This window comes from Cuculus canorus, chromosome 5 (assembly GCF_017976375.1).
Source record: "Cuculus canorus isolate bCucCan1 chromosome 5, bCucCan1.pri, whole genome shotgun sequence".
Taxonomy (NCBI): domain Eukaryota; kingdom Metazoa; phylum Chordata; class Aves; order Cuculiformes; family Cuculidae; genus Cuculus; species Cuculus canorus.
In genome coordinates, this window is record NC_071405.1 from 8,574,297 (window position 1) to 8,587,048 (window position 12,752).

The window sequence follows — 12,752 nt, forward strand, 5'->3', positions numbered from 1 at the left end:
TACAGCAGTCAGAGCAATAAACTCCAATTCTGCACACTGCTGTGCAATGAAATAGGGAATTGCTCATAGCAAACAGCATGAAAATCAACATCTTTTCCTGTTGCTTTTTTCCTGCTCCCAGATTTGGATTTCAAAAACAGGAACATGGGTTCGGCTTCAAACTGTCTTTCACTTGGCTTTGCTAAGGTTCTTCCATAGCTAAAGGAAATGGCAGCCAAGAAGCAGAAGCACAGTCATCCCTATTTTCCCAGTCATCTACTTTACATCTTACATGTGGAGTAACCATGAGTCAGGCTTAATTTATGATGATTTTTATTAGCACAGGGCCAGGATTTGTGGAGAAGTGAAAGAAAAGAAGAGATTTTGCACTGTAGAAGACACTGTTAAGCCAGGAAAACACCTGGTGTGGATGCAGTTACACCCCTTTGCCAGCCCAAGCTAGGTTGCTTGAAGAAAACACGCAGCTGTGACCTTCTGTCACCAGATGCTGTGTGAATGCTGGGGACACTGCAAGGCACAGGTGTAGCTGTGTATGCTCAGGTGTGTGGGGCTGTAAATGCTTGTGGACTCAGAAACTAAGGCTGAGAGAGTTGGGCTTGTTCAGCCTGGGAAAGAGAAGGCTCAGAGATCATATAGTGACCTTCCAGTGCCTGAAAGAGGCTACAAGAAAGCTGGAGAGGGGCTGTTTACAAAGGCTTGTGGTGACAGGACGAGGGGCAATGGCCAAAAACTGGAGAGGGGCAGATTTAGACTGGACATAAGGAGGAATTTCTTCATGATGAGAGTGGTGAGACACTGGCACAGGTTGCCCAGGGAAGCTGTGGCTGCCCCATCCCTGGAGGTGTTCAAGGCCAGGTTGGATGGGCCTTGGGCAGCCTGAGCCAGTGGGAGGTGTCCCTGCCCATGGCAGGGGGGTTGGAACTGAATGATCTTTAAGGTCCCTTCCAACCCAAACTATTCCATGATCCTATGGCCTCGATTTAGAAAACACTGTCCTTTCTTTCCAACAAGAAAAGAAATAACTTTCAAACAAGAAAAGCAATAACTTTCACTTTAAGATCACTATTTTAATGACAATTTTCCTGGTAGCTGTTACACCACAATGGGTTGAATTCCTTCTGGTTCCCCAACAATCACCTCTTCTACTTGTTTGCTTTGAATACTCATTTCTCCTTCTAATACAAGGGAGTCACTTTGTAAGCTCTCTCTGCTACATTTAAGGGATTTTCTCTGCATTGGCACTACCTTCTTCCAGAAAATGAACCTCCACTTAGCACAAACCAAATTTGCCTAGGAAATGCCCAGGAAACCGCAGACACTGATTCTCGCTCCTCTTTAAAGCACTGTTTTGCTACGTCACACTCACAACCTGCTAAACCCAGCGTACACATGGCGATTACATACCATTCATAGCACCCAATACTGTAACCATTAGCTTCACACCCACAAGTCTTTGTTTGCTGATTAAAAGGGTGAAAACCAACTCCCTCGCAAAGATATTTGTTTGGGGTTGCTACGGATAACAACTGCATTGCAAGAAGGCAGATATTTATTTTCCCACTGATTTTCCTAATTGAAACTTTCTGTTTGCCACCAGAGGGTTGATTCACCACAGCCCCCCTTTTCCACTGTTCTAACACCACCGTTTCCATGGCACTCCTGGGAAAATCACAGACTCCAGCAGTAGCAGTGGGTGAGGATGTGGTGCCACAAGACTCACACACATTCAGGACCAAAGCTGTCACCCAAAAGGAACAATCCTGTCCTCCTCCTCTTCCCTTTGTTTCAGTTTTAGCAATCATGTGGCCAACTCAACTGATTCAAAAGTAAAGGGAAGAGGCTGGTAACTCAGCTGAAGCAATGAGCCAGTCTGATTCACCACACTGTGGCATGCTCGTGAGGCCAGACATGGAAAGTAGCACAGCCGTGTGATCGGGGAAGGACAATATATCTCAATTGCAGTTTTACATCACCTACTGACAATTGCAAAACTGCACCCTCAGGGCCAATGATTTTATAGCTGCAGTATTTATGGCAATAAGTCTAGACCCCAAAACCGACCCTGTGACACAGAGCTTCAGCAAACCTCAGTGCTCTCATTAATCCAGGACTTTCTCTCCAGTACAACCACCGTCATACGGTTTGCTGGAAAGTACTCCCACACAGATTATTCTGTTACATATAGACCATATGGGCTTGAATCTCTATCAGCCTGAGGAGCGAAATGCCTCCAATCACCCAGCTTGTGTGGGCAAGCACTCAAGCCCAGTACAATGAATCCCTCCAAGAATGCTTCATCTCACATGGATACTGAGCTCTCTAGACAGGGGAGCACCCACTTGAAAATCAGAAAACTTTTAGGTAGGGTGATGAAGTCATGAGAGCATCATCTCTTTCCATGGTCATTAGAAACGGATTTTCTACAGTTTTTGCTATGGACTGGCTTAAGATTCAATCCAAGTCATTCATGTTGGTCTACAGATAGACACTGATGAAGCCTCCCTAGCTCAATCTGAGGAAACTGCATGAGAATCACACAAAAAACACCTGTGGATGTACAGCCCAACCACACCTTCCTCATTACCTGGAAGACCCACGCAGCCCAACAACGCCATTCACTGTCTATAAAACTGCACATTTTTTTCCTCCATGACTGTGATCTCCTTCTTTTCTTTCGTTGCAATCTTTCCCGTTGGTTACTGATACTATTTCAGGAGTCTATGAAGCCACTCAAAATGACGGCTGCTGCCAACAGGTCATGATAACAGCCAAAAATGAACTGTGCACAAGGAAGTCATATCCATATCCCTATCTGTCATCTCATATAAGCTTACACTAGTGGATTTTTTACACTGTTAAGCAATGCCAAGAGGGTAGGAGGAAACAAAGATGGATTATTCACGCTTCCAAAAGTTCTGATGGTCATTCCCTTCTCCAAGAACTTGCCTGCCACCTCGGACTGTCTAAAAAGTGGGCCAAGCTAGCAATAATTGCAAAACAAACAAATAAAAACTACAAAAGAAGACAAAAAGTACTACTGTTTGTATCAGCACACAGAAATACTATGTTCCAGCTCTACACAGAGTGCTGCTAGTAAGCCTGCACGTAACCTCCACACAACGCAATGAGATCATTCACACCTGCCTCACCCATAGTAGGAGATGGAAGGTGAGGAGGCAGGGTTTCCAGGAGAAAAGCAGCACTTCCCAGATGCTGCCAAGATGCTGCTTATTGGTAAATGAAGCCTCTTGAGTCCTAAACAACCTTCCCAGAGGAAGAAAGAATCGCAACTGCCATATGGGGAGTGGGAAGACTATACCACTTAGCAAAAATGGATCAGAAAATACGTGCACAAACACGCACGCTCACACACACAATTTGTTCTGTAACTGAGCTGAATGGCAAAACGCATTTCTTTCCCTCAAATATATCTTATGCAACCTTCTAGCTGGAAAGAGCTGATGACAAGTTCACTTGAACAGAGCATCCTTCCTCAACATCCCTAGGGAGCAAGGCACAAGGAAGTTCTGCCCACCAGACAAGAAACTTAGTGAAAACCCAAACCACTGATCCACTGTGGGCTTACAAATATAATGTGACTAAAATCACCAAATGAGGATGAGCAGCAATTGTTACAGGCCTAAGACAGAGCCTGTAACAGTAACACCTTTGAAAACTTGTGGTTTTACCTACTCTTTGGCTTCATTCCCCCAGCTGTAAAACTCACGTATCACAATCCACCCTCCTTTCAGGGCTATTGCGTATTCTCATCCCCATTTACTCTTGATGTCATGGACGAAGATCCCTTATAATTTGAAGCTTTGAAAAGACTGAACTGCAAAGGAGTACTTTAAATTTAAAAAGGAACATGGTACCACCATCACAAGGACAAAATTCTGCTCACGAACATTTTCTGAGTGGTTCTGAATTTCCCAGAGAGAAAGCATTCAATGCAAACTCACGTCTGCACTTCATTTCAGAAAGTCTCAGACTCATACCTCATTCTTCAGAGACCAGATGCATATCCTCAGTCACGTTAGTGCTTTCTCCCACTTGAGCAGCCAGAAATATTTTCTATGAAGTGCTTCTGTCCACTGTTTGTCTTTGCTTTCCTTCACTCAGTCCTAGTGGTGTTATTGATTCAGCGTAGTCTCTTTAAATGTCCTACTTTGAGTACAGGCACTGATTTTATAGACCTCCAATCTGGCAAAGGCACTGGCTGCCTCCATAGCCAGACAGGTGATAAAATTTATCAGCGCTTAGGATCTTCACATGGAAACTGGCCATCTATCTATTTTACTCTCAGGTTCAAGCAGAAGTTTTATTTATCACACCAGCAACATCTTTTTGTTCAGGGTATATTTTGCTATATGGGTTTATAGGGTGTAATGAAAACTCACTTCTTGCCTAGGAATTCCTGGTTGTGTGAAGGGTCATTTACTGAGGTCAGGAGTGCTCATATAGAACACAAAGAATAATTTCCTCTACTACAGCAATTACTGGCAAAAATCAATGACCCCTGTTAAGCTGGAGGCCAAGGTAAGTAAATGCAATAGTGCTTTCTAGTTTTAAAAACTCTCAGAGGCTCAGAGACGCGCTTCCCGTTACACATGTATCGAAGATAACTATCTAGCAATCTAGATAAGATTCCTATTAGGATGACAAACTTCCTAGTATTCCAAGGTCAAAGAAATTATTTTAGTGCAACTGAAATGCAATCTTTAGCTAGCACTGAGATTGTCTAAGTGATGGAAAAAAATGTGCAAAGACTTCATGCACTTTAAGTGTAGTGCTCACCTATAAATTACACCAGTGTTACAAACACTTTATCAGACAGCTCAGGAGACTCTCAATCACAGAATTTGTGGTGCAAAAATAGTTCAGCTTTGATTCAGGAGACTCAGATCTGTCAGTGTGTCTGTCCCCCTGTGTTTTCAGAACAGTGTCTGCTGAAACTGCTGACTTAACCATCACTTTGACTTTTTGTTTGCAAAACAAACACAGGCCCTGAGGAAGAAATGGGTGAAAGCCATTGCATTCATAGAATTATAGAATGGTTTGGGTTGGAAAGGACCTTAAAGCCCATCCAGTTCCAACCCGCCTGCCATGGGCAGGGACACCTCCCACTGGATCAGGTTGCTCAAAGCCTCATCCAGCCTGGCCTTGAACGCGTTAAGAGATGGGGCAGCCACAACTTCTCTAGACAACTCATGGCACAATTATTGCTGCTCTTCACCTCATTCATTATTATTATTTTTCCTCTATAGATTCAGGCTAGGAAGCAGATGGACTGGCCAGCTCTACCCCTCTTCTTGCAGTGCACTACTTTTACAAGTGGCTTATTACTCCACTGCTTCTTTTCGATTCTTAAGCCAAATGTGTAATGCTGGATTTGGCAGCCACACTCTCACCAGCCACCCCCAGTCAGCTGATCAGCAGTGCCTTAGCTGTGGGACAATGTAAAGGCTGCCCTCTCCCCGTTCTGCAATGAGAGACAGTTGCTGTATCAGAAACGCTGAGGTTAAGCAATGAAGAACTGTTGCACTGGTGAGACCGCACCTCGAATACTGTGTTCAGTTCTGGACCCCTCACCACAAGAAGGATGTTGAGGCTCTGGAGCGTGTCCAGAGAAGAGCAACAAAGCTGGTGAGGGGCTGGAGAACAAGTCTTATGAGGAGCGGCTGAGAGAGCTGGGGTTGTTTAGCCTGGAGAAGAGGAGGCTGAGGGGAGACCTTATTACTCTCTACAACTACCTGAAAGGAGGTTGTGGAGAGGAGGGAGCTGGGCTCTTCTCCCAAGTGACAGGGGACAGGACAAGAGGGAATGGCCTGAAGCTCCATCAGGGGAGGTTCAGGTTGGATATCAGAAAAAAATTCTTCACAGTAAGAGTCATCGGGCACTGGCAGAGGCTGCCCAGGGAGGTGGTCGAGTCGCCTTCCCTGGAGGTGTTTAAGGAACGGGTGGATGAAGTGCTGAGGGACATGGTTTAGGGAGTGTAAGGAATGGTTGGACTCGATGATCCAATGAGTCCTTTCCAACCTTGTGATTCCGTGATTCTGTGATTCTGTGAAGAAGTGGCTCAAGGAAGCTGCAAGAACAAGTTCATCTGTATTTGGAAAATTTATAATTACGTGATGTGCAAATGTTGGCAGGGACCTGCTTGTGCGGAAGGGTCTGCCTCCCCATCGTTAACCTCTCAAACCAAGCAAATGGCGTTGCAATATTTCCTGCTGAACTACCTCCTCAGATTGAAATTGCAGATCAAAAGTACGGAAAGTAAAAAATTTTTACCTGCATTTGTGTGAAACCTTGGCGTAACATCGCTGGCACCATTTTGGTACAGATCAGGACTCAGCAGCAGCCAAACCTGCACCCTCATGATTAGCATGCTTCACAGTATCTAACAGACATTTGACTTAAGAACCCAAGAATTTCATTGCTTAAACACTTTATTTGATCCCTAGGCCTAAAAATGGTTTTGAATAATGTGTGCGCTGCTTTGGGGACTCAGAAAAGCTACTCTGGGAGCTAGAAAACATTTCTTAGGAGGCAAAAATGAGATCAAAAACATATTTGATAAAAAGGAGAAAGAGTAATGATGGTTTTTAACAGCAATTTTATTTTATTTCTTCTCAGAAGCGTGTTCTAAGTTTAAGAGAGGGAAGCAACTACCGGATTTTGGTTTGCATCTTTTTTAAAACAAAATTATCCTTATCTAGGGTTGGTGATTTCCCCTTCCCCAGTCCAATAAACTATATATTGGAATGACCTTGTAACGGCTTTCTGTGACTCTTTAATCACCAGTAGCTGCTAAATGAAGCATATCTATTTTCTGTTACATTACTATTGGCAACCAGGTCTTCAGTAAGTGCCCAGAAATATTTCCATGGCAACAAAAAGCATTCAGCATTGCTACTGTTTTGTGCCAATTTAGCTTTAAAATATTCTATTGTGGAGAGAAATATGGTACATTAAGTGAAATAAAGTCAAGATGCAATGTTCTGAAAAGAATATAAGGGTAAACAGGAAACGTATTTTGCAGAAATGGGGAAAAAATGCCAAATGGAAGCAAAGAAGTTCAAAGCTAATATTGATGCTACTGAATGTCAGCAAGTCCATATGCTCGCTTACATTGTCACTTAGGGCTAGATAACAAAGCTAACAGAAATAAGGATACCTCAAAGATCTTCTCTTGGTCATTTTAATCCATGACTGAAATTTTAAGTTACCAGGTTATTACAGCCCCTCTGCATGTGCAGGTTACCATCAGAAGAGTTCATACTCTTGATGTTAGAGAATTAATCTAAAGGAAAAAGAGGAAATAAAGAGTTGGAAAAGTAAATATAAAGAGCATGTGTATGTTTTGGAAGTGAAGGGTCGCTTAGAAGAGCAGAACAAGTTCTTCCACATCAATGATCTTGTGGAAGACATTTTCAAATCACAGTTCAGCACTTTCTTTCCTATTATACAACTTACATAGCCCTAAGAAAAAAGACATCTGGTCCCAACCCTCCAACTCTCAAACAGCCAACTTCATGACAATAAAGTGTTGAGATCATTGGATGTCCTTTTGTGGGGTGCATCACAGAGAGAAAAAGATAAAAGACTATTTGAGAGCATTTGGAGTGATATTCTCTCTGGTGTAAAGAGCTATGCAATGCCCTCTAAAGTGTTCTGTGCAGAAGTAGAGCTCTAGGCAGCAACAATTGGGTGCTCAGCAGCTCTGTAAGGCCAGCCTTCCAGTTCACGATGGCTCCAGGCAACTTATTGAGAAGGAAAGACAATAAATATTAAGTGTCTAACAGGATCTTGATCGGTACCTGCTCTCAGCTGGGAGAGAGGTTTAGAGCGACCCTCTTCTTTAGCTGCCATGATGGGTTACTCTGGCATCTGACTGTCAATCTACACGTCTCTTACTAGGAAAATTCATCTTGTCCATCACCTGATCCTAAATGACATTTTGCAGATGTCCCTGCAGACGAGACTGCAGGTGAGAAACTGCTCTGACAGTGACGGCAGCACATTCCTGGCTCCCATTTCCCTGAGAGCTCACCACCTTTTCTCCCCCTCACTGTGAGCTAGGGTGTAGTCCAGAGACAAACAAAGATCTAAAGATCACCACTAGAATAATGTGTTTGGCATGTGTTGCTCCCCAGCCTGCTCCGAGGAGCCCCAGGATTTGCAATTAATCCCTTTAATGGCCCTTCTTGGGTGTACAGGCTCTAAATGAGACAAAGTTGTGCCCTGGTTATCACTTTTCGAGGGGGAACAATGGCCCCAGCACCCACAGGAAGGACATTACCTGCCCTGCTCCATGGCATCTGTGCACTCACTGGACACATAGCCCAAATACACATGGTAAATCCATCCCTGTAGCATTATCTTTGTGCCTATGAACAAGCCCCATGGGCAGGATATTGCACAGGCAATGTAGAAGTTATAAGAGTACCAGAAGGGAGGGGATCTGTACAGGTTTGAGGCTGCACTCCAAGAGACAGAGTCCTGGAGTGCTTAACCTGGTAACCGGGAATTGTTCCTTTGGAATATGAAACAAGCAGTTCCAGCCTGGGAGACAGAACAGCCAGACCAAAAGCACTTTTTAATTATTTACTGCCTGGCCACAACAGTGTGAGGAATAGTAATAAAGAAAAGAGCTAATTTTAACATTCATGAAAGAACACCGACAAGGTTTATACCCTCTCAGTCTGATATTCCTATTAAACAGGAAAACAAACAGGCTGATCTTCCGCAGTCTACACAGAAAAGGCTAAATATGCAAGACTTCCCCAGAAGCCAAGAGTGATGAGAAGCCCTCGGTCATGATAAAACAAACATTTCCAAGAGCATCTACTGCCTGTTTCAAAACAAGGAATTTAGATATTTGAAACCAAAGTCTGAACACCTTCAGCGAGTCTCAAGTTCATCACCTCCCTAATGTAGACCCACACACACACCTCTCTTATCGCTGTTTCTAGGGCGTTCGTGAAGAGCAGCTTTAACCCAGCAAGACCCAAGGATGGTGTCAGCAGGACTGCAGCTTTCCTGCTTGTGGCTGTGACATCTCCATCAGTTCTCTGTGACCCAGGGAACCTCCAGCCACATTTACAGTGATATTTAGTGAGTATACATCACATGGCTGAAATCCAGTCCTGAACACAACCGCCTGGAATGCTGTTCATGTCACTTAATGATTAGAAGTCATGGTTAGGCCTGTTTAAAACTGAAAATATCAAATTCAGTTCTCATTCCCATAATCTCCTGCCTGCTGTCCTCTTCAGTCTTATTTGAAAAGTCTGTGGGGGTGGTGGGAGGGGAGGAAAGTGATTCGGGAGCCTTTAATCCATAAAATCATGAGATATGGCTGGGTTTTTAGTACAGCATTTCACAGCACATGGCACAGTAACATCTTGAGATTCCTGGCACAAAGAAACAAGGTTTAAGATTATATATATCTTTAATAGCAATGACGCAAAGGCAGATGGTTCTCAAAGCAAAGCCTTAAGGCTAAACACTCCCTTTGAAGGGTCCTGCTACCAGAAACAAAACATGCAGAGAACAAAATACTTCTTGCTACAGCAACAGGGTCTGATTGGCTTCTAATATACAGCATTTCACCCTGGAGATTTCCACTTGTTTTAATGATAATAGTCTCATGAAAAAGAGAGGAACTGGAAAGAGAAGAGGAAAGGTTAGATTTTTCTTTAGGATTTGGGGAGGTTTATTTTATCTGTGAAAAAAAAAAAAAAAAAGACATCAGAGGACATAATGAGCAGATTAGCAACTACATCAAATCAACACCAGGAAAGTCTGGATAATACTGTCAGGGTGCATGCTAGCTGCTTACCTGCAAAACTCGCCTTGCCATTATTACTTTTTAAGGAGCCATCCAAGTTGAGATTGTGCTCATGACCTCCCATTCTCATAGAGGGCTCACCTTCTTCCTCAGCAATGGGAGGAAGCCGATCAAGTGGCTGGAGATCTTCGCTCGTCCAGTAAGCTCCATTGGCTGTCAAAGACCTGGTGCATTCAACACACTGCTCTGGTAAGCTCTTGGTGTTTTTAACTCGTTTCTGCTTCTGTGGACCTATGTCAGAACCATGAGGGAGGTTTTGTGAAGCAATATCAGGACCTCCAATGTGACCATCTTCTCTAGGATGTAAGTATTCCTCATCCCAAAGGTCCAGGTGTCGTTCCCCTTCTGATTCCTCAGAATAATCCTCATAAACTCCTCCATTATTCTCCAAGTCTCGGTCCCGCTCTTCTTCTGACTTACGACCCACTCCACTCAAACTCAGCAGAGAAGCAGATATAGAGTCTCCTGCTTGTTGAATAGCTTCATATATTTGAGACATCCAAGAAGACAGTGGCTGAAGGAAGTTCTGAGCAGCCTCAGAAGCCATGTTTAACACTATGCCAGTATCTGATGATCAGTTGTTCAGCTTTGCCAGCATGTCACTTATTATTCAAGGAGCTACAGAATAAGCACCATGAAAGATTACTGTAAATTTCTTGTCCATCAACACCTGTCGTCAGACTATCTAGTATGTCTAGAACTGAGAGGAGAAATGGAAAATGCACTTCAATTCATCAAGAATATCAGTAGAAATCCAGAAATGATGGACAAACCACACACATTCCTCCAGAGATCTGGAAAGCTTTCATTCAATTGCTAAACTTCATATAAAAATACAAACTTAGAACATGAGAACAGAAATACCTTTTCTGGAGCATGCACATCCTGGTTACAGCTGTCAACAGACCTGGTAAAAAAAGTACAAAACAATGTGCAGTCAAAAATCTCAAATAATTTCCTAGCCCTGACTTCCATCACATCCTTAGCATAAGCATGTCTAGATGTAAAAACAGAAAGGCGGAGAATTTGGGAAGAAATACGTTTTTCATTTATCAAAGTGACAGGCCTAAAGTATGCAGAACCAGCCCATGGCAGACATCTCAAATGCTTTGGTTCAGAAGGGCTCTGAAGAAGAACCCCCTCTCTGCTCATAGTAACACAACCCAGAGTCATTTTACTCTTCTCAGAGATGAACAAAAAACATAGGAGGTAGAATATTATAGGTACAAAATTACTGGGAAGAGAAGCAAGTTAACAAAAGTATTGGTATCAGGTTGATATGACATGTTTTGACAAAACTTATCTGAATCATAAATAAAAACATAACTTCCAGAAAGTTAAGATGTCTTTTTGCCCAATATACATCTTCCCACATTATCACAAGACAGTTATTCTTTTAGGAACTCTGAGAAGAAGGAGAAACCTACAAATAGGATGATGAGTTCAGGAAGAAAGAATTAAGTAGTTGCAGATTTTAGGCTAAAAGACAACTGAAAAGAAGGAAAAAGAAGCTTTGAAACTTTATACCAGTGTCTTGTTGAATTTAGAGGTCTAGGAGCAATCAAACAAAGAGCAAATACAGTATAAGTGGCAAGAAAATGGGCTCAGCAGCAGCGTGCACTCTGAAATGGTGTCCAGAGAAATGTCGTAGGAATATTAGTGCTCTGGGATTTCTGTTTGAAATGGAGCACAGACTATGGAGACCCCACCTTGCTTGGTGAGCAATATTTTCACTGATGAGATCAGAGATTAAGGGGTCTTTACCAACTGAAACACCTGTGCTGAATAATTGTGTTCAGTGATGTTGACTTACCCTGCAGACCCTTCCAACAAGTTTATTACTGGCTTCAGTATATACTATGAATCACAGTACCAACAAGGGCAGTACATGAATGTAGGTTACTAGAGCCATTTTAAAAGCTGATGGTTGTTACGAGCTCTCCGGGCTTGGGGCACACGCTATTCCGGTATCCACCTGTCAACTGCTGGCCCCTGGCTCAGCCTGGAACCCAGGTAATGTTCCCTGCCATGCATTAAATCTTTGGCAAAGAACAGACAGTGTTATGGCATAACTTCCCAGATCAGCCGTTTCCTTCATCAACTCTCCTTTTACCAACCTTGTCCTCGGCAAAGCCTCTCTGCCTTGTGCAAAATATTTTCTCATAGACCTAAAGCGATTATACACTCTAAACAACACGTTTTCATCATAATGCAGATTTTCTACTGGTAAGTCAGCTGAGAAGTCACTGGGAGGAGATGGTACTTGTAACAGTGAGATTCTCCCAGACATGGGAAGAGACGACTTTGGGTGGGTAAGTACTGGATACATTTTTAACCTGTTATTTATTCACAGGCAATAGCAAATTAATCTCTGCTTTCTGATTAAAGGAGAACTTCATAACGCTCTGCCTCCATCACAGCAGTAAGATACATGAGAGCAGTAGCCCCTGGAGGGATGCAGGCATCCAGGAGTGATAGCTAACCAATACAGATAAGACATATGGGTGCTAAAATGAAGCGCTGATCTGTTCTAAAAAAAATCAACAGAACGTAGACTCATTATATTTGCATAGGGAATAATTAGTCCCCTCTTGTTATTAGATTTCAGAGCTAATGCCCAGTTGGTCCGACAGAGCCATCCCACTTCTTCTGGACGCTACGCCTAAATGCGGTACAGCTCAGGCAAACATCGCAGTCCTGCACAAGAGTCTCTGCCTTACAGAGGTTGGTATCACAACCACAAAGATGGGAGAAGTTTTACAAGATGAGGCTTTACTTTAGTCGCAGAACTAAAGCAACGAGCTACAGTCACATGCATGGCTTGGATGTGGTCACCCAGTCACCCAAAGAGGCAGATAAGTCTTGAACTTGCATGTTTCGTATAACAAGTAGTTGTCCC

At 43.1% G+C, this 12,752-nt stretch overlaps 1 protein-coding gene across 7 annotated transcripts in view; it reads right to left on the bottom strand.

The window, feature by feature from the left end:
* The window catches only part of SYT16 (synaptotagmin 16), a 110,337-nt gene that overhangs the window by 29,740 nt on the left and 67,845 nt on the right, over positions 1–12,752 (bottom strand). For 6 of the 7 annotated variants that reach the window (XM_054068785.1, XM_054068786.1, XM_054068781.1 and 3 more), the window contains 2 exons: positions 10,718–10,760; positions 9,845–10,471 (listed from right to left, as the gene is read on the bottom strand). In XM_054068785.1, the coding sequence (XP_053924760.1) occupies positions 9,845–10,400 (556 nt within the window). In that variant the 5' untranslated portion in view covers positions 10,401–10,471; positions 10,718–10,760. Of the gene's footprint in view, positions 1–9,844; positions 10,472–10,717; positions 10,761–12,752 lie in introns of those variants that run through there. The other variant, XM_054068788.1, reaches the window with a different exon arrangement.